The sequence below is a fragment of the Syngnathus typhle genome, linkage group LG5 (assembly GCF_033458585.1).
Source record: "Syngnathus typhle isolate RoL2023-S1 ecotype Sweden linkage group LG5, RoL_Styp_1.0, whole genome shotgun sequence".
Taxonomy (NCBI): domain Eukaryota; kingdom Metazoa; phylum Chordata; class Actinopteri; order Syngnathiformes; family Syngnathidae; genus Syngnathus; species Syngnathus typhle.
The window spans coordinates 10284525-10305611 of record NC_083742.1 but is presented as its reverse complement, the minus strand read 5'-3'; the positions used below and the strand labels follow the sequence as shown (position 1 = coordinate 10305611).

The following is a 21087-nucleotide window of genomic DNA, read 5'->3' as shown; positions in this document are numbered from 1 at the left end:
AAGGAGGAGCTATAACTTGGTCACCATTTCATTTGAGTTTTTCTTTTTTTTCCCCCTTGAAGCTCAGCTCAAGGATGGGAAGCAGGCGGTGTTAAAGTCCAACTAAGGAGGGGAGTATGGGCCGGGCTCGGTTCTAGGTGGAGTTTGTCATGAGTATAAATGAACTCCCTCTAGCCGACTAACCGCCCCTGCAAAGCTCACTCCCACGTAAACGTCTCTCCAGCCTCACGGTAAGTCTTGTTACTAAAATAAACAATCTCAAGAATGCTGTCGCGCTTCTCTCTGTGACATTTAAATGCGCAAAAGCTTTCAGCTTGCAGTACTCGATTAAAGTTGTTTCTTCCGCGGCGTTGAAGTACAATTGATGTGGGTGTGGCCGGAAATGTTTGTTCACCGTTACGCATATAGAAGCAATGGAAAGTGAGTTGAGATTACGCAGGTAAATAATGCACGACATTGTCTGATATATGCACACACAGCTCACGAGATACATCCGTGGTAGTGGTAATCGTGGGTGCGGCCAGGCAGGCAGCCTCTGCATGCTTGCCATCATGGAAAACCACAAAACCATATATGATCATATTTCGGAAGGCAGTTTTAAAATTGTAATTCCATTATTGCCTCTCAGTGTAATTTTTGGACTCGTGTTTCCTTTTTGTTCCTCAAATATATTTACACCTTTCTCTCTCCTCATCTGACAGTGTCCTTCAGCCAGCCCCACCATGTCTTTCATCAAGGAGTTCATGATGCAGACAGTCTATCTGGGCATGCCCGATGAGTCAGTAAGTCACTGTGGTTCTGTTCCAGTTGCTAAGGCCAACCACTATGTTTGTTCCCTTTTTTCTCTTCCTGTGGTATGCTGGGTGGAAAGTTTTCCTGGCAGTGTTCGGAGAAAAGGAAAGAGGAGGGAACATAAAATGATAGCAAGGAGAAGGGCGAATGAGTGTAAAGTTTAAAAGTTTAGAAACAGAAGACCGTGGCAGCTTGCATGACTATTACGTAAGACAAAGGGAGTATGGCGAATGGAGATTCTTTTTACTCCTCAAAACTCAGTAAAAGCAGTATTTATTGTCTTGTGTGACTCAACGAAACAGGAATTTGAGCCCCTCCCTATCTAAACTCTTCTTGCTCACCAATCCTCTGCTTCAAAGGTTGCACAAGGTTGTTCTTGTGTTAAGCTCTTCTTTTTCAGTACAAGGATGTTCATGACCTAACTTATTAGCCATGTTAAGACTTGTTTTTGGCCTTTGTTTTATTTGCACAACTCTTGTTGAGGATGAGCATAACATACAGTACGGTATGTCATAGTATCTTTTTTTGTTATTGATCATTGACTTAATAAATTAACTTGCATGAAAAGGTGGGGTGTAAAATGAAACGAGGTGAAAGAATGCACAGTCATGCACACAATGGTGTGATGATAGGTCAATATTTACCGAACACTAGCACTAAAGACTAATCTGCGTCATCGCTCAGGTCTTGAAGAACGAAGGGACAGTGAAGGCTTCACCAAACTTCAGCGCCAGTGGTGATGCAGCTGTCTTGGACCAAGCCATCAAGGCAAAAGGTGATCTCAAAATGCCAACTTCTCAATCGTGACATCATGGGGAAAAAAAAGGAGCCGCCCCCTGTAACCTAGCACCCCCTGCTGGTGGCACTCACAAGTACATCTCTGCCTGAGCCAACAGCTATTTTCTGCCATTTTCTTATTTTCTTTTTTAAAGTTTGAATACATATCTGTGGCACTCGGATGCGTTATAGCATAAATTGTAGGTCTATTTCACATTGTCATTTCATGCAGGTGTGGATGAGAATACCATCATTGAAATACTGGTGAAGAGGAACAATGAGCAGAGGCAACAGATTAAAGAAGCTTACCAGCATTCCAGTGGGAAGGTAGGAAAGGGTATTCACAACTCTTGTGTAAAAAATGTAGCTCTTGGAATAACTTTAACTCAAACAAATATGGTATTAGAGAAAATATTTTAGGCTGAATTGTGGACATTTTAGGCAGACACATGGCAATGCATGACATACAGTAGTTCTTTTTAGGCAAACATGTATTGAATGTAAGGCCATGGGCGTGCCTCGTCTGTCCGCACGCCATTGTGCCCTCTGTTGTCTTTGCAATACTTCACGTAAATTTGTCACTTTGAAATCGCTTCTTCTGTGTGTGGCTGCATAAACTCTGGCAGTCAAGTGGCTGCCTGGCTCAACACGATTGGTGAAATGGAGTCAGACGTCATTGTGGTTACATTGAATTGGTAAAACAGAGTCATGTGACAGAGCCTCAGGCAAAAGTCTCTCTGACAAACTGAGGGAAAAAAAACACACGATCGCGTAAGAGTTATTAGATAAATAAAGTAGCCTATGTAATGCAGTCTAACTGATTAGAACAGTGCTTCTCAATTATTTTCTGTTACGCCCCCCCCTAGCAAGAAGAAAACTATTCGCGCCCCCCCTCCCCACCGTGACTATCCTAACTTGTCTTGTAAGTCGTAAAATGTTGCACTGTCGCAAACGTGACAGAAGTAACAATGAGAGCGCCACTGCCCCCTGCTGTAGTAAACGCGCAATTACACTTTATTCTAGTACTGCCAAAAAAAAAGCCTGTTCCCCAGGGTCACACGCGCCCCCCCAGGAATAGCGCCCCACTATTTGAGAAGCACTGGATTAGAAGTAGAGTTTCTGCTTTACAAAAATACTTTAAGAAAAGAAGTGTGTTGAATTTTAACTACTCTGACATGTGCAATTTATCCTGAAAGTCATTCAGTGTTTTAATAACCCACTCTGTTCATGCAAAGTACTTTACATTATATAAAATATGTATTATTCCTTTAAAGCCTCTGGAGGTGGCACTGAAGAAGGCGTTAAAGGGAGATTTGGAGGATGTGGTCATGGCTCTGCTGAAAACACCGGCCCAATATGATGCCCAGCAGCTGAAACTGGCCATGAAGGTACATGTACATTCATTACACCATTCCCTTCCTCTCATGCTCATGAGCCAAAAGGAACTGCTGTTGCACTTTATTGTAGCGCTCCGCCCATTTCCATGTATTCTTCTTGCCTTTTCCCATTGGGCTAGTAAAAGGTGTTATGAAAGGCTGCTCATGATAGAGCACTGAATGAACCCTTTTCTATTTGATTCTCTGTCTCAGGGTTTGGGAACAGATGAAGACACCCTTGTTGAGATTTTGGCCTCTCGAACCAACACGGAGATTTTGAATATAAAGAAGGCCTACAAAGAAGGTGTGTGTGCATCCCAATGCCAAGCGGGAATCTTATATTTCATCCGGAAAGATCTGTGTAAAAGTATTAGGCCACCACAGTTTGTAGTTGTACGGTTATTATTTTTTTTCATAGCGGTCATTTTGACATTACTAAATCTAAAACATTGAATGATTTTTATTTTTTATTTGTTTCAAATATGTAAACAATAAATCAAAGTGAAAGTCATGTAAATTATGACTTTGCATCGAACTTGGTACAAACAAGATACAATATAAAGCACATGTGGAGCAGGGGTGGGACTTTACACATCTGAAAAAGAGTGGGAAGAAGTAGGACTTCAACATTAATGTAAATAGTAAGCTTGCTATAATTGGCAGGACTATGCAAAAACTAAAAAAACAACTGTAACAAAACAAACAAAAGCACTGTAACATATGGGTGATGTTGAAATACAAGACATGCTTGAAACGTTTGTGTTATGGCTGTTAAGAATACAAAAAGGACCTGGAGGAAGACGTCAGATCTGACACCAGCGGAGACTTCAGGAATGCACTGATGTCACTCTGCAAGGTACAGTGTGTGCGTGATTCCATGTGAACCCAGTCTTTATTTTCTTACAGGATGTTTGAGGCGGATTTTGTTCAACGTCTTTCACAGCTTCAGAGTAGTCTTAGGTTAAGGCAACATACCACTCCTCCATTGTAGCTGCCACAATGTCAGGGGTTCTTAAAATAAATCCATCACATACAAATATTTGCAAAATATTAGTATAGCAATTATGAATTTAAACTATGTTTTTATAGTCCAAGTTTTAGGTTTCAAAAAGAATCACCATAACACTTGAGTCATCCTTTATTTATATGATGCTCCTTTTTGTGTAAAGGGAAAGGCATCACTGTTTTATCAATATATATATTTTTTATTTCAGGCCAATATAAAACAAGGACATGTTTATATAAAAAAACAAAAAAAAAAAACCAACGCACACATTAAGCATACTTATTCTGTGCACACACAGGGAATGAATTGTAAACATTGTAATACCACTACAGGATCTGGGTAGGGTCATGATCCTCCTGAAGGCATTAGCCAAAAATCATCTTGCATAAAGATGTTTCCTTGTAAGCTTGCCAGAGGTAGGAATGATTCAGAATGTGACAAACACTCTTTACATCCTGGATAATGTTCCCATAATACATTTATTTAAAACATTTACATCATCACATCCACTGTCATTGATAACCATAACAGGGAAATTTTACCCAGAAAAAGGATTGTCATCATGTGACACAGTCTTATCCTTGTTTGACACTTTAATTTGAAGAATGATCGCCATAATGTTTCTCTCACAGGCCAACCGCACAGAGGGAGTGTGTGAACAGCTGATCGACAGCGACGCTAGGGCTCTATATGAAGCGGGAGAGGGAATGAAAGGCAAAGACAGCTCCGTTTTCATTGAAATCCTTACTGTCAGGAGTGGCCCTCATCTCCGTGAAGGTCAGCTAGCTCGTTGCCCTCCCCTGCAGTGTCTGTCCTTTTAGCGCATGCGTCACATGACTCCTCCCTCTTATTTTTCAGTGTTTCAGAGGTACTCAAAGTACAGTAAAGTGGATGTGGCCAAAGCAATTGACCTGGAGATGAAGGGTGACATTGAGAATTGCCTCACAACATTAGGTAAAGGAAAAATCCCATGCTTTAAACCTCATCACCCCCAAAAACACATTGGTCATAAATATAATGTAAAGTACATCTGGTCCATTTCAATCATTCTAGTGAAGTGTGCTGGGAGCAGGCCTGCTTTCTTTGCGGAGAAGCTCTACTTGGCCATGAAGGTGTTGTATGCACAGAATATGATCATACAGGGGATTTTGTACCGTCTGCTCAGGCTTTTTTATCTTTTAGGGATCTGGAACCCGCAAAAACATCCTTACCCGTATTATGGTGAGCCGCTCTGAAAAAGATTTGAAACTAATCAAGGCTGAGTACAAGAAGAAATATGGCAAGACACTCTATCAGGATATTTTGGTGAGAAACAGAGTAGAGTTCTTCTACATGTCACCTATACATAGTTACCAGATAATCCAGAAGTTAGAAAAATAAAACTGTTTTCTTTTTCTTCCAGGATGATACTAAAGGAGACTATGAGAAGATTCTGCTGGCTCTCTGTGGGAGTGAGAACTGATTTCTCAGCTACTGACTGAGCTCTCGTATAGTCGCTGACAAGGCCATTTAACTAAAGGCTCGCCTCCAAATCCAGCTGTGTAAAATGATATTAAAACAAATATTAACATCAACGAGAAAATACTTACTATTCCATCTCAGCATTTGCTTAGCAGCTACAATATGATCCCTTCAAGAAATTAATTCTACACTCACCATGGATATGAGTTAGCCAAAACGTGTAGACTGACATAATAGGTGCTTGAAAGAAAGGAGATCAGTTAATGCACGCTGCAACTGAAATCTTTTTCACGTGACAATTATACTGTATAACTGTGCAACCGAAGGAGCTTCTGCAAATAAAAGCATTTTTTTTCTGTGGTCTGTCAACTTTTAAATGTCAAAAACTTTGAGTTACTATACATTTCCAGACACAAATAAACCATATTAAAAAAAATTCTACTCCAACACACAACGTATACATTGAAAAAAAACAACCATTGTAACATTGTTTAAAAAGTACTATTAAAAGCTCGTTTGCAAAGTGCGTTGACAGATAATATAGTCCATAAAACAAAAGTACTATAAAGAGTCACTATTTCGGGGAGAAAAAAAATGCAACAAAAAAACTTTAGAAACCAATGCAATAATCCTAATGACACCAAAATGGCTTTTGAAAGATGATAAAAATAATACATACACATTTTAAGACAAGAGAAAAGCAAAGACTTTAAACCAAAATAATTGTGAAAACACAATATTGAAAGTTAAATAATTAACCAAAAGGAGAAAGCTATAACTAGAAATTTTAAATGTTACTTTTAAACAGTGATTACGCTCCAAGTCCGACAACATAAAATAAAACTAACGTTCGAATTTATTTACAGGTCAACAGAATTAAAGGGTTGCCAGATTTGATAAACTTCTCTCGTTTGATAACACCAGAAGGAGAGTTATCCTTTTCGTACCTGGCAACCTTGACGAGCACCGATGTAAACATGACAATCCGAGGGCGGGGACGACGGTGAGCTAGCGCTAGGCTAACCAACTTTTATGTTGTCAGTAAGATCGATCTACTCTCGGATACGTAATTAACTAACCAACAACAAAAAAGAGCGTCCGGAAGAGTTCACGAAGGTGACGTGTGTGTTTTAAAGCCATTTGCTTGGCTGACTGAGCTTGCCAGAATACAAGCTAATTGTAGCTAAGGCAATGTCACAGATGGGTTTAACAAGTTAGCATACGCAAATAAAGCGAAGTAAAATTGCTAGCATGAACTAAACATGATTTGAATTAAATAACACAGCATGACATCAGTATTCCACGCATTGTCATGCATGCATGGTTTCTGTGGCTATTAGCGTTAGCGATATTCTGATGACCAGGGCTGGTAGATGGACTTGAATGTCACACTATATTAAGGCTTACAGCATGGCTCAATGAAAATGTTTGCGTTATTAACCTTGAATGTCATACGATTTTACAATTTCAGGTTATTTGAGTCGGCCTTTTTATCTGCTCCTCTGGAGTCTAAACGATGACTACAACCTGACCTATGGACCACTGCACGCTTGGAGCAAGATCATGAATGACAAATTAGTCTTCTTGGGCCTGCTGTACTTTGTCCAGGGCATTCCATACGGCCTCCAATCTTCTCTGCTTCCCATCTACCTGCGTGGTGCTGGCCATTCCCTGACACGTATTGGCTTCACCAAGATCCTCTATTTCCCATGGGTTCTCAAGGTGCTTTGGGCCCCTTTGGTAGACAGGATTGGCACCAAGCGGCGTTGGCTGGTGGCAACGGTCTCTGGACTGGCACTGACATGTCTCACCAGTTCTGCTCTGGCTCCGGAGATGCACATCTGGGGAGTAGCAGGAACCCTGCTCGCCATGAATACCCTGGCCTCTGTTCAAGATATTGCAGTGGATGGAGCGGCAGTTGGTCTGTTGAAAGGTCGCGGGGAGCTTGGGCTGGGCAACACAGCTCAGGTTGTGGGCTATAAAGCTGGATCGGTGTTCGCTGGAGGCGGACTGCTGGCTGTGATTGACGTGGCCGGGTGGAGCTGGATGTTTATGCTGCTGACGTTCGTGTATGCAGGCGTGGCCCTGTTTGTGTGGGGGGCTCCTGTGTTGGATGAGGATTCTCTGAGGAGCCAACAGGCAGATGCCAGCAGAAGAGGAGGACAGGGAGTTGATGCTTTGATGCCATGGAGGGTATGGAGGAAGTTGCTGGCTGTCCCAGGCACCGCTTGGACCGTTCTCTATGTACTCACATACAAATTGGGTGAGTTTGATGTTTGAACAAGCACATGTGCACATATAGCTCATATATGTCAAAGTCAAGACCCAGGGGTCCATATGTGGCCCACCTCAAGATCCTTTGAGACCTGCTAAACCAAGTTATGTCACATTTCTTCTTAAAATTTTACAGACTGATGTTCTTTACCATGCATACCAAGAAACCTGTCCCTATCATGTTGATAAACATATTTTTCGATAAATACATTTTTCAGTACAAGAGGAGTTAGATTGTATGTTGCATGTGTGTACCCAAAAAGTGTCTGATGAGTGTATTAGATAGATAAATGACAACAAAGTCGAATATGTATTTATAGTGTGTATTGTTGTAATCATCAATACAAACGTATTTTAAAGAGTTATAATTTTGTTTTATTCGGTGTGAAAGTGAGTCTCCTTACAAACGCACACATCTTTTCTGACTTAAACAATGCACAACTGACTGGGCTTGTGAATCCCAGGCAATGTACTTTTTTTTATTCCTTTGGAAGGTATGCATGGATAAAACCCACCGCTAGATGTCACTGTTGGCGTGTCTATAAAATGATAGTCTTGGTCTCGCAAAGGAAAAAGTAGATGGTTAAGTAATGGCTGAAAGAACCCGCCTCACTAGTTTGAATTAGGATGTATGGATTTAAATGTATTCTCACTGCAAAACAATACAGCTGTGAGCATGTGTTTGTATGTAGGTAATTATTTTGTCAGCAACATAGTTCTGGGGGGGGGAAATGAAATTTAAGAAAGTTTATGATCATTTCAGTCAGTGTGTGTGGGTGAAAAAGTATATAACTTTAGAAGCAAAAGAGGGATTACGGAAGGATTACAGTGTCTTTGTTTCATGCCGTTCCTAAACTGAAAAGCTAGAGCGCTTCATTCTACTGCGTGTTTGAGTGTGGGTGGTGGAAATGTAATTGTATGTGTCCATTTACATAGCATTCACTTATACACACGTTAGAATGCTTTGGCCTTTTGTTTTGAAGTCATATGTGTGTTTTTGAGAGAGTGTTCTGTAATCGGATGAGCCTCAACAGACGACACCACTAGACAGAATATAAGGCTGGCTGGAGCCCCTAATCTGTCTCGGGAGCAAACCCCCACCCTAAAGCACTCTCTCTGTCTCCCGAGCCCATGGGTGCAATCAGCCGCTTCTAATTTAGCTGTTTTCATCATTACTACTTTGCATTGCTGATTTATTGACATTGATATCACTTGTTTGCATTGCTCAACCTTAAAGTTTCCTCCTCACCTTTGCCTGTAAAACCAATGTTTTGTATGTAATAGGTTGGGCCTCGGTGCTGCAATGTTATTTCTAGTTAAAGACAGTTTTGTTTTTGTTGAAGCGATGTGGGCGTATGTTTGTGTGAGACCGTGATCTCCCAGTCTGGACAGCCCCCCCTCCATCACACCCCATTGTTGGCACACAAATACGAGACGATGCCCCTTTTTCTCATCTCTGGCGAATGAACTCTTGAGTTTGGTTGCCATTGAATGTGAATGTGTAACCTCTTGGTTATCAGTAACTACAGCCATGTCATGGGCATCTTGGCATCATTGACAAAGGAAACAAACACAAACTATATAAGCTTATCTTTTTTTTCATTACTTTATAAAAGTGAATGTGGCTTGATGGTTATTTGTCTATACGTGCCCTGCCATTGAGTGGCCACTCGTGCCGAATTGTACACGGCCCCTCACCCAGTTAAGCACACGTGTTCAGCACCATTGAAAAGTGACACCCCCCCCCAAATTAAATTTGTGGCCTGAATGAAGTGGGCAAATCTTCCTAGAAATGGCATCAACTCGGTATTAGCGTCCACCCTGGACTGATTCCACAGACATGCTTTCGGAGCGGATGCTTGTGGGGGAGGAGAAGAACTTATGGCGACAGGAGGATATTTTCCAGAAGGCAAAAGGACTTGCAGGGATGGAAGGCTGATGGAAGGGATGAATTAATGAACAAGCACCACATGGTGCCCTGAGAGGGACAGAACAACATGAGCATAGAAATAAACACATTTGGCAATGTTGAAGTTGAATGTTGAACTTTGTTGGTGCATCTCGTCCTTACTTCATTGGCCATATTGCATAGAATAAAAACGGTTTTATTTGAATGCCACAAGAAAACACTTTTCTTATTCAATGAACACTCGAGTGGCGGTTATTGATTGTGTTGGCCCCCCAAAATTGCAGCAATGCTGTGTTTTTCAGGGCTTGCCTCTCTATTTTATTTTTCTGCAATTGAATGTTGAAGCTGTATTTATATATATTTACACAATATGTCTTATCTGCAGTTTTGGGAGGAGATAGTGTGCGCAGTTACTACATTTTAACCACTTTCTTAAAGATGCATTATTGACCAAAATTGTTATTTGCGGTTATTACTAGGTTCATACCAGTTCAAATAATCCGTCAATTTTTGTTTCCCTGCATTGGGAACAAACTAAATGCAAATGAAGGTCTCCAAGTTCCCACTTAGCAGAACTGTGATGTCTTTTTATACTGTTTATATCATCCTCTCATAGAGGTCGACTTGCACTTCTTTACAAATGTACTTTGTGCACCTCCTCAATCTGCGGCAGAACTGAAGCAAATCAGTGTCTTCTTCCACTATGTCAAGGACTGTCAGCACACGTCTCGCAAATGACAAGAGGAATGAGAGGAGCCGCTTGGATCGGCTGTGTTCGCACCCACAACAGCGCCTTTTTCAAAATGCACAATGCTTGGTCTGTGAAAATACATTTGCGAGTTAGAAGAACTCCATGACATCTGTACCGACAGTTATTCCTCAAACTAATATACGTAAAATATTTTGAAAATGATTTTTGCCCAGGTTGTAAAATGCTTTGTTTCCAAAGCTCTGAGAAATTCCTGTGCTGAGTGACAGAGTGTCCTCAGCAATCTCTGCAGCCTTTTTAACCTTAGCTACAACATGGACCTGAGAATTTGACCTCACTGTCCCAGCCGACCTCTCACCCTCATCTCGCCTTGATCCTACCCTGATCCCTCTCCACACCCAACCCCCATGCATGACATATAAACAGTATATTGTAAAAACATGTGCGCACATCTCATGTCACAACACATGGGATAAAGGTTTGGTGTCGTGATTTTTTTTTTGTCAGCCTGTTTATTAGGTAAGCAGGGTTTCCGTAAAAGGTGATTCTGTAACAATCTCAGAGTTATATGGGCTTTGTGGTGGAACAGGTGCTCTCAGAAAATGATTTCTGTTATGAACACCAATCGAACTAATCACAGGAAGCGCTTCACCTCCTGTATGCACCATTTATGTGTTATAACACTGTTCTTTTTCTGGTTTGGTGACTGGTGAATGAGTATTGACTTTGAGCTCTCAAAGTAAACTGCAGGGGGCTCACCGGGTCTCAATAATATGTAACGTGTTATAAAAATCAGTCTGTTAGTTGCGCAAATACACCAGACAGTTAATGACGACTACAGAGTTGATGTATTCATGTTCTGATCCACCAGAACAAGTCTTAAATTGTAAGTTATGCCATTTAATTAAGACAATAATATTAGGACACCAAATTACTATTTTACATAACCCTTCCCAACCTTTACTCACTTAAATACTCTACAAAGGAAAAATATTTAATCTTCAGACTAATGAATAATTTTTTTTTCCAAATATTAATTCATCCATCATGCTCAATGCAAAATTTGATGCCAGAAAAAAGCAGCGACAGGAGCCCAAAAAAAAAAAAAAAGAAGGCTGTTGGCAAAACTAGTCAAGGTAAAAAAAGAACCTAACTGTTGTCATACTCTATATCAGCAACTCACACAAACGCTGTCTAATGAGTCCATATTTCAAATTGTCTTTGGAAATCAACCATTCATTGTTATACTGTACTATATGCAGTACATTGTGACCAATGGTGTCAAAAGCTTTAAACTCCAATAATGTCACTCGGACAAAGCGTTTCAATACACTCGCCTCAATCTGTGTGTCACTTCCCTTTTTAATATTAAAGAGTTTTGTTACTCTCAGTATATTTTTGTGGCATCTGTCTCTAATGTAAACACAAACAGTACAGTTTCTTTGAGCCTGACATCCTCCTCTGTTTCCTCCTCACTAACCTCGTAACAATATGTGTGTTGTTGTGCCCCTCGACCCCCACCTCCGCTCTTGCTTTGTCGCTAACTGTCTCCATCTCTGACTGCTCTCCTTTCTCGCTAGTCATATTTAACTCACATTTGGCGGAAATAAATGCATCATGATTGTCATTTCCTGCTTTCTATCAGCTCCTTTGTTTCCCCCCCACCTACATTCATCTTTTGTTCCTATTGTTTCTCTCATTTTATTCATTGCAATGACTTTATTTCTTTTTTCCTGCCACTTTTTTGTCGCCTCCTCATTGATTCTGTCCTTTCCCCCTTTTCTTTCGCCTCTGCTCTGTTTGTTTAATCTTTGCACATCTAATGAAATCCCTGCTGAAATGGACAATCGTTGTTTTGAGAATATTAATAGAATGGAATAATCAGCACGGGTGTGTTTGTCAGCACACACCCCAACCCACATCTTTTAAAGAAATAATTAGTTGAATGCGGGTCTATGGAAGCTCTGAGCCCTGAGCTCAACAACAGACGAACATGTAGAGGAGCACGTGTAAACAACCCTGACATTATGAGAATGACTGCTAGTTAACACTTAGAGTGATCAACGTTGGACCGATGAATTGAAAAAACAAATGCCTACCTCCTGAATTTGTAATTATTTTAGCACATTTGTATCATGTAGCCAGTTTAGCACTCCAAGGAATGGTAAATAGTGTGCCCTCTCAACTTTAAACAATTCATCAGCAACTAAACGATTTAATCAAATTAATCGACAACTAGAATCGAGTAATCGTCTTGCAAGAATTTAAAATTTAACTTAAATTTGTCCATGTCCTCCAATGTCAGCCTATCAACAGTATTTTTTTTTTTAATGTTTGTAGTTCATAAAGACAGACTGATTATCTTTATTTTTTATTAACCCAAGACATTTGCAAACGCTTCCTTGTAGTTTGGGGAAACCAAAAGTGCACCAGCAACGGAATCAGTTTCAAAAATTTGTTGAGTACAACAGCCTAGTTAACCCCAAATGTCTTCATGCGTACTTCCCATATGTGCGATGTTTTATCTTTTTGTTTCTCTCTGTCAATTATGCAAAAATCAGCCACTACATAAAAAAAAAATATATAGCCACTAGGATCTTGTATTTGCTTAATATCAGAAAACCCAACTTTATTCTCATTCTTTTGTTTTATCATTATTTTGTTAAAGCAAATAATGTCACATGACATTTTCCCCAAAGGATTAACTTAGTCCTTAATCAAACGATTACTTTTAAAATTGCCTCTGCACAGTGTTTGACCCCCCACAGTGTTTGTATATAGTGACTACCGGCTATAATAAGTGTGTAAACTGCCAGCAGGGAAAGATGAGTGACAGAAGTCTAAGAAAGACACATGTTAGCGGCACAACAAATCCACATTTCCTTCTCCACATTTCTTTTTGTTGGTTCGTCACACCACTGTTCAAGCTGTGACACACTCACTCTGTTCCTGCGCTCCCGATCATTGGGAGCGTCTCAGATTTTTTTTTCCCCGTGCAGTCTGTTTCATGTGTCTCTCTTCCTCTTTCTCTATTTTTGTTTGTCTCCTGGCTGACTGAGTGAGCGAGTCGCTGGTTCTGTTGTGCGTCTTTGACAGCAACCTGGGAGCCAAGCTGTCACTCATGCAGCTCCTTGGTCCCACTGTCTTTCTGAAGTCAGTCTCCATTAATATAATAATGGCGTGTAGTCGGCACCACTGAATATTTTACTGTAATGTTCAGCAGAACATTACCCCCGCACTCAACACCACACAGAAGTGTGACTGCCTGACAGAAACTTTTTATTTTGACTGAAAGGTCTGTCTGATGTCTGCGTCATCTTGGAAGTTCTGGGGGTTTTGTTGTGTTATCCTTTTGGTGCGTTCGGAAAAGTGCTAGGCCTCTGTTTGATAGTGACTGAGGGTATTCTTTTTCTTGTCAGACATCTATTATTGACACTTTCCAGGAATAGGCCGAGGTGCACCGCATGCCGGTTCGGTGTATGCGATTCTGTAGTCATCATCTCTTGTTTTGTTCAGGCTTAACAACTTGGAATAACATTCTCATTGCAACTGACTGAGGTGGTTTACATGTGTTGTGTTCTTAAAACATTTAAATATTGAAACGTGTTTATTATTCAGTAGTCAACTGAATCTAAAGTTTTTTTTTTTCTATTTGTCCATCCACAACATCCTCCCCGTACCCTTAATTCCCTTGTGTACAGGCGAGCAAGGTGCAGTCACCATGTTTCCCTTGTTTCTGCTGGATCACCACATGAGCGCCAGGGAGCTGGGCTTCTGGAACGGCGTCATCGCCATGGGCTTCTCCATCTGTGGCTCATCACTGGGAGGCTTACTGCTTGCTCAGTTCAGGTAACCTTCCTCAGCATATGTGTCACTTGCTATCAAGACAAAGCTCATTTGTATTTCGCTTGAAGTACAAGGCCACACACGCTCCTTGTACCAAAATGTATTCATTGCAGCAAAATAGTTATTCTGTGTGGATTGGTTTTAATTTCATAATCTAATTTCGTATGATTTTTTTATTTTGGATTTCCGAATGTCAGGGCGCTTTGCATTACATGTAAATGTACACATAAAACTGGATGAGTTGTCCTTTGAAAGAAATAACTTGTCCTGGAAGACAAAAATGTTCATGAAGAGCAGAAATGTAGCACTAGCGATACAACAGTGATGGTGGTTCTGTTTGGCGAAGTGCAGGGTCCTGTCATGACTGTCAAAATCAGCCTCTTTATCATTTTGTTCTTAACTTTTTTTCAAGGACACAACTCACTCCGGTGCCTGCTGCCTGTTTCACTACAATTTCTATGATGCTCTCCTGTGTGTGTGTGTGTGTGTGTGTGTATGTATGCGCATACTGGCTCAGTATGTTCTGTAATTTAAGTAAACATAGCCTTGTCGGAGAACTCCGGGAGACCCCCCGTGTGGTGTGGGAACAGCATGAGTGGCAAATTACACCCACAAACATATGTGTACATGTGCAAATACACACAAACTCTTCAGGGCGCGCACATACACACAATGTTTATCTTCATTTTGAAAATGCTTGCCAACATAGAGGCCAAATTTGAGAGTTTTTCCTCCCTCGTTGTTGGCGTTTGGAAAGTTCCAATTCTTGGACATTAGAAGGATTGACCTGAGCGATTATTCTGCGGCATGGACTGTTTTTCTTCACTGATTTGCTCTGATAAAGGTTGTCACAGACAATTACAAGTCTTAAACCTGTTCAATGTTCATCATAGTGAGTTGAGTTGGGCTGAATCTCACTGACTGTGTGATTGAAAGATGTCCCATTAGGAAGCAATTTGAAGTTCCTGGACACAAAAAGAGGAGCAACTTTTGGAGTATTTGACTTATATATAACAGACATTGGTATATTGACCAGGTTATACATGACCATACATTTAATTGTATTTACACATTGACAGTTTTGATGGGAGTAAAAAACTGTTTAACACAGTTAAATATTAACCAGATTTAAATGAAACAATATGCAATTATATTAAAGAATATAATCTCCCTACTTCGTGCATACAGTTTGGTTAAAGTCAAACAATTGTTTTTGAGAGCGTTAAGATATCCCCAAATGCAATAAATGATTTAAGTGCCAACAAGGTCTGACAGGCCATACAAGTGACTTAATTTTATTTGATGCCATATAAAATGATATTTACTGACATCCTAGATGTTTTTTCTCTCCTTTAGATCATCACGCATACACCAACACACACAGACACTGTCTGTTTGAGTGGCAGGTATCCCCTGAGTGATTGGCACTGTTAATCCTTGATGTCAAAAAGCAGTGTGGGTTCATGTGCATGCGTGTTTGTGTGTGTATATTAACAGTGATTAATTATCGTCCCCATGCTGGGGTTTTCGTTAGCTTATTGATTACGTCATGAACCAAAACCACAGGGGGATGATTTTCTTGCTCTAACAGCGACTCAATTAGTGTCTGGGGACTTGTTTACTTAAGCAACCGTGTGTGTGCTTGCGCGTGCGTGTGTACGTGCATTCCTGTGTGTATGTAAGACACGGAGAGAAACCGAGAATGTCTTGTCACTGTCAAGACAAAGCAAAAAAAACATTTTCTGATCTCTGCATCATTTATTTGTCTCTCCTCAGCATCGGCGCGCTGATGCGACGTGTGTTTGTCTTGCGGACCATCAGCATGGTCTTCCAGAGCTCCTTACTCACGGTGCTGGAACCATCACCACTCATGAAAGGTGAGACAATACAGTCAAATTTTTTTGCCCGTGCTTGAGAAAAAAAAAGGGTTGACGCTAATTGATCCACCTTAGTTCTCTCTGGCTGGCTTCCAACCTTTAAATTGGATGTTGTGTAGTTCCGGAGTAGCTGTGGTGCATTTAAGAACATGTAGAATGGTGGGAAAAATGATGACACGAATGTTTTACCCCCATTTTCTTTCTTTCTTTTTTTTTTGGTTACACCCAAATAAAAAAAACTCTTATATAACACAATAGATAAAATGAGTCTCAAATAAATTCAAGTTTAAAATAGTTTTATGCAACACTAATGTTGATATTAATTCCTTCCAAGGGGCACAATGTAAAATATGATGGTAATAAACGTCTATAGGACAAACATAAGTAGTATAAGAAAAATAAAAGTCATATACATTATTCAAAGGAGGTTGGTGTTCTGTCTCCAGAGAGCCATTCAGTCGTTATTGCCTGAATGACACGTGATTGAGTCGCGCAGTTCATCTCAAAGCATTTGGGAATCAGATGAGCACCATTCTTCTCCGCAAGTTCTCTGTTCCTCATTTCAGCCTCTCAGACTGAAGTGAAGGCCTCCCCCCGCTCTTTAAAGCCAAAAAGAACAAAAAAAATCTGGGAAAATGGAACCAGAAAGAAAAGAAAAGGGGAAAACATTCAGTTTCTGAATTTTCAATATTACATGATAACCTTCTACTTCCACGGCTCCAGTCTGATTGTTGTGTGTGTGTGTGTGTCTTGTGTGATTGAAGAGTCTTATTGTGCACAAACTCTGGCAGCTTCAGTGAATAATTCAGCATTCGCAGGAGCAGTGACAGATCAGCTCTGTGGTTCCTCTGTGTTTCTCACCGACACCTCTCTGCGCTTTCCCTTGGAGGATACACTACATGTGTTTTGGGGACAAATCAGGGGGTGGGGGAAGAACGTCGGCAGCGAGAAGATAGTTTTCAGCAGCACGTTTTAAGTTCGGCGAGAGGTGTCGTCACAAACATGGGCGGGCTAAAGATGATCTTTCTGTAGTTGCCTTGCCACTTTGTAAATATTGTCTCCGTCAGGTATGGCCGTTTTGAGTATGAGCGTTCAACACTTCCTGGGTGGTCTGATCACCACGCTCACTTTCACTACCATGATGCATTGCACCCAAAGGGCTGAGGAGAGCATTCAGGTAAGAGTCGCACCCGATTGTTTTTCCCCTTTAGTGTGAGTTCATCTCCAGTCGACAATTTGATCTCTTCTTTTGTTTCTTTGCACTTTACCCGCACATCGTCGATGTCAGTTTAATTGTGCTGCTTTGGGATGTTAGGTGACTTCCTGCAACAACTAAAGGGAGATAGTCAGGCAATACCTGCCTGACAGCAGCACACCCCCTGTCACAGCTGTTTCCACCTGGAAAATTTCAAAAAATCTGAGCAGACCCAATTTCTATTCAGTACTCCCTTTCTTTTTGACCCCGCCACCCCGCCCGTTCTGTTTTTGTCTCCCTCCTCACTGGAAGAGTCCCCCTCCCCTTCAAACCACCTCACTCCATTTCTTCGTCATTCTCTGGTCCTTTAAGTGCTCTCTTTTCCATTCTGACTTTTTCCCGCTTCTCTTTCGTCTTCTCCTCTTTGACATAACTCCTTTTGTCCCCGTCGTAACTGGGCCATCATTGCCTGGAGGTGATCCTTGTCATAGCGCAGCCATTCACTCAGTCAATCTCAAGGTGACAAATTATCATTTTAATTGCTTTAAGTGCAGAAGAAAGGCAGAATTAAAAAGGGGGGAAAAAAATCACAGTCCCTTTTGCTGGCATAAGGATTGCAAGAAAAAAAATAAACACAAATTTATACTTTTAAAAGGTTCTCATGACACACACTGCTTTTTTCGCACGACCTTGTGTGTGTGCATGCACACAGTAAAGGGAACGCTTTAGCTGGCCGTGCACATGGAAGTACAGTATGTGCGTGTTTTTCAAGGTACACCTATCCAATGACTGAAAGTTGATCGTGTGAGTGTCTGTTAATGATCCCCAGGAGAAAGAAACCAAATATGTGAAACAAGTTGCTTGGAATAAAGGAACGCCACTTAGATGTGGTCACACAGGCTCCTCGGTGTGCTTGGTCACTCTAAGATCACCACCGTCACAAGTCTCTTCATGATCTCCTTTGCTGTGATAAAGTGGTGATGGATGGAACTGCTCTACTATGGCTGATGTGTTTTATTATGTTAATAGAACAATAACCCTATTTACAGTAGGCCTATGTGGTACAGCATTTCAAGTGTATTCTCTAATGAAATATGTGGAAGAAACTGCTCGATATTTATTGGCATTCTGCCCTTAGAAGGGTTTTGCTAACTGCAGAGCGCTTGGAAAGAAAGGGAAAACTGTAAGAGATTAGGTAAAATCTGTTATTCGCACTCCATCCTGAAAGCCTCAAGGCTAAGATCAGATCCTTTTCTTAGTTGGCTTCCATCCATCATCGCAGTCCATGATCTCACTCTCTTCCCTTGGTGCTTTTTTTATCCATTGTCGCTCCCTTTGTACTACGTTTTGTAATCATCTTACTAACAACTGGAAATAAATGTCACATTTGTCATTGACAACTTTGTGTGTGTGACTACAACTAACAATCATTGTAATAAGTAAATAATTTGTCGCTTTCTTTTACAATTAGTAAATGACTCAGATTTAAAAAAAAAAAACCTCAATTGTTTGATCTTGATCGATGTATTTTTCCTCTCCCTACTTACTGTATACATTTTGCTCTCATCTTGACCCAATATTTTAGGCGACCCACTACAGTTTCTTGGCAACTCTGGAAGTGTTGGGAAAGCTGATGTTCAGCGCTTTGGCCGGGGGTGTGGTGGATTGCTTCGGCTTCCAAGTTGCCTTCCTCTTCTTCCTTACCCTCTCCGCTGGGACAGCGTTGCACGTGTGGACGGCCACTTTTACTGGTGCTCTCAGGGAACACCAACTCAAAGAGCAACCCAAATGAATATCAAGCTCCGGACTATAAAATCTTAGGCTAGAAGTCCACATATATACAGGTATCTTCAATCATACCCTCTGCTGCTCTGCCATAAAAAAGATGCACGTCCACACACAGTGTGCACACAAATGCCTTTCCTGCCTGGACTGTAATACTTTGCAGTTAAGGTAAAAATAGTGCCACATGAGTGTGCAAAAAAAGGATCCTTGGTTGCGTACCTGTGTTTGTGTGGATATTAAAAGGAGCACGTAAAGTCTTAACATAACTTTGCTGTGAGCATCTAAACAACCTTATACTAAAAATAAGCTCAAGAGAACTATCATATATGATCATATATTAGGTGTGCTACAAAGCACTAAGAAATTAGGATTTCAAAAAAATCTTTACAATTAATGAGTTTTAAGTCTTAAAAGTTGTTGTAGTGCGATAAAACTTGGAACAGCATCCATTTTGATGCGTGATGGGTGGCATGTAGTCCCACGTTGCTCACTGTGCTGACACTTAAGATTTAGCACATTAAAGCTGTTTTTATTAATCATGCCATCCATTTGAATGTTCTTAATCCAACAAGAACTTTAGACAAAAGCAATATCACAAGCTAATCTTCTGATGCTTACCGTACGTACAATGTATATGGAGAAATTTCATTCTCGTGAATTTTATGGTTTACAGATTTAACTGAGACGCATGAGTACTACCTCGTATCAACAACGTATGGTAGGACGCACAAAATATAAACTCTTGCCGCTGTGCTTAAGATTTAGTCTTAATAAACGCACAATAGTATTAATCAACAAAGCAGCAACTATCCAGCAGAGTTTTGGAAATTGCCGAGATGATGTTAAAAAGGAGCATTGCTTTTAGAAGAGGAGGTCGAGGAATCATAATGGGCCCTCATAAGTTAGCAGTAGTGCTCTTTAAATGCTGTATAAGCTTCCTCCCGTAGCAAAGCTCAGCCTTATATACTGCATGGTGCCATTTTGTCTCGGTTTTCCAATGGGAAGAAATGAAACGTGAAAATTAATTGCAATAAGCCTGTTCTTTGAAACTTGAAAGATCAGTGCCACATACAATACTATACAATATTTTGTATTTGTGAATACGTTTCAGAAATAGTGTGCACTGTAAAGTACTGTATGTCCTATCACATATACTGTAACTCTCCACGACACTGTATACAAGCAATCCTGGTCAAGTCAGATGTTTTCCTCAATAGATTCTAAAACAAATGCAATTGAATATATAATATGAAAGTTAGTCTTGAGTAAAGCCAGCATTCATTAAGACAAACACATGCTTCTAAAAATCAAATGTACTATGTCTACGAATGAGTATTAGATCCACACTGAAAAGAAATATACAGAGAAATTGTCACAATTACAAGGGAAAACAATCATGATGAAATGTGAATACAGTCAAAATCTACAAAAACTACAACTGCAATGGCCTGGTTTGTTCTTTTATAATCCAGAGGCGTTTTTAACAAATAAGAAATAAAATCTACTCAATATATGACAGGGCTGCAAGGTGCCCGAATGGTTAGCACATTCGCATCACAGTTAGTTCTAAGGTTGGGTGTTCGGATCAGGACTCCCTACACTGTAGATGTAGTTTTTTTTCATTGTGGCTCTCATACTCCATCGATGTCACACTTGACATATTAATTACTGGTGTAGTTCAGTTGTCGTCATCTGACTAAATCACCTGTGGCAAAGCACATCTCTTATCTCAACTACTGTGAGATTTGCACTAAAAATAAAGCTGCTGGGTCAATTACAGGTCTGTAGTCTTTTTTGTGTTTGTGTCTATGCGTGCTTTCTAAAATTTGCTCGTTATCAATGGCATTTTCTACTCTCGGGGGTTCCTGGGCGGTATTCAGGGGAGAAGTCTTCCTTTGAATATTCAACGTTGCTCATAGCCGGTGTGAACAGAAGACTATAGACTCTGTACTGTGGCTGGCTGAGGGCTATAAGGATGAATAGGTCCTGTGTCACAGTATCCACGTCCCATGCAGCTCTAATGACACAACAAATGCTCTAAAGGGGGATTAGGCCGGCTTACACGGCCCCTCAATGCACC

At 40.6% G+C, this 21087-nt stretch overlaps 2 protein-coding genes across 3 annotated transcripts; both read left to right on the top strand.

Annotated features, from left to right (window-relative positions):
• Nucleotides 1–82: 82 nt before the first annotated feature.
• anxa1a (annexin A1a) lies at nt 83–5772 on the top strand. Its single transcript, XM_061277722.1, has 12 exons — nt 83–230; nt 702–782; nt 1477–1567; nt 1802–1896; nt 2844–2957; nt 3159–3249; nt 3722–3801; nt 4584–4728; nt 4810–4905; nt 5005–5063; nt 5134–5256; nt 5354–5772. The coding sequence occupies exons 2-12, from the start codon at nt 723–725 to the stop codon at nt 5411–5413; spliced, it is 1014 nt and encodes a 337-aa protein (XP_061133706.1). The 5' UTR covers nt 83–230; nt 702–722; the 3' UTR covers nt 5414–5772.
• Nucleotides 5773–6296: 524 nt separating this feature from the next.
• mfsd3 (major facilitator superfamily domain containing 3) lies at nt 6297–20786 on the top strand. 2 transcript variants are annotated; one of them, XM_061277719.1, is made up of 6 exons: nt 6297–6415; nt 6884–7675; nt 14006–14153; nt 15927–16027; nt 17095–17204; nt 18808–20786. In XM_061277719.1, the coding sequence occupies exons 2-6, from the start codon at nt 6976–6978 to the stop codon at nt 19012–19014; spliced, it is 1266 nt and encodes a 421-aa protein (XP_061133703.1). In that variant the 5' UTR covers nt 6297–6415; nt 6884–6975; the 3' UTR covers nt 19015–20786. The 2 variants fall into 2 exon arrangements, with proteins under 2 accessions (XP_061133703.1, XP_061133702.1); XM_061277718.1 differs by having other exon boundaries at nt 6371–6528.
• Nucleotides 20787–21087: the final 301 nt, after the last annotated feature.

Excerpts from the sequence above, each read along its gene's own strand:
- anxa1a (XM_061277722.1), top strand. The coding sequence starts at position 723 with ATGTCTTTCATCAAGGAGTTCATGATGCAGACAGTCTATCTGGGCATG. Across the intron at positions 3,250-3,721 it reads AAAGAAGGCCTACAAAGAAG|AATACAAAAAGGACCTGGAG; the intron begins GTGTGTGTGCAT and ends ATGGCTGTTAAG. Across the intron at positions 5,257-5,353 it reads CACTCTATCAGGATATTTTG|GATGATACTAAAGGAGACTA; the intron begins GTGAGAAACAGA and ends TTTTTCTTCCAG.
- mfsd3 (XM_061277719.1), top strand. The coding sequence starts at position 6,976 with ATGAATGACAAATTAGTCTTCTTGGGCCTGCTGTACTTTGTCCAGGGC. Across the intron at positions 7,676-14,005 it reads TGTACTCACATACAAATTGG|GCGAGCAAGGTGCAGTCACC; the intron begins GTGAGTTTGATG and ends CCTTGTGTACAG. Across the intron at positions 17,205-18,807 it reads GGGCTGAGGAGAGCATTCAG|GCGACCCACTACAGTTTCTT; the intron begins GTAAGAGTCGCA and ends CCAATATTTTAG.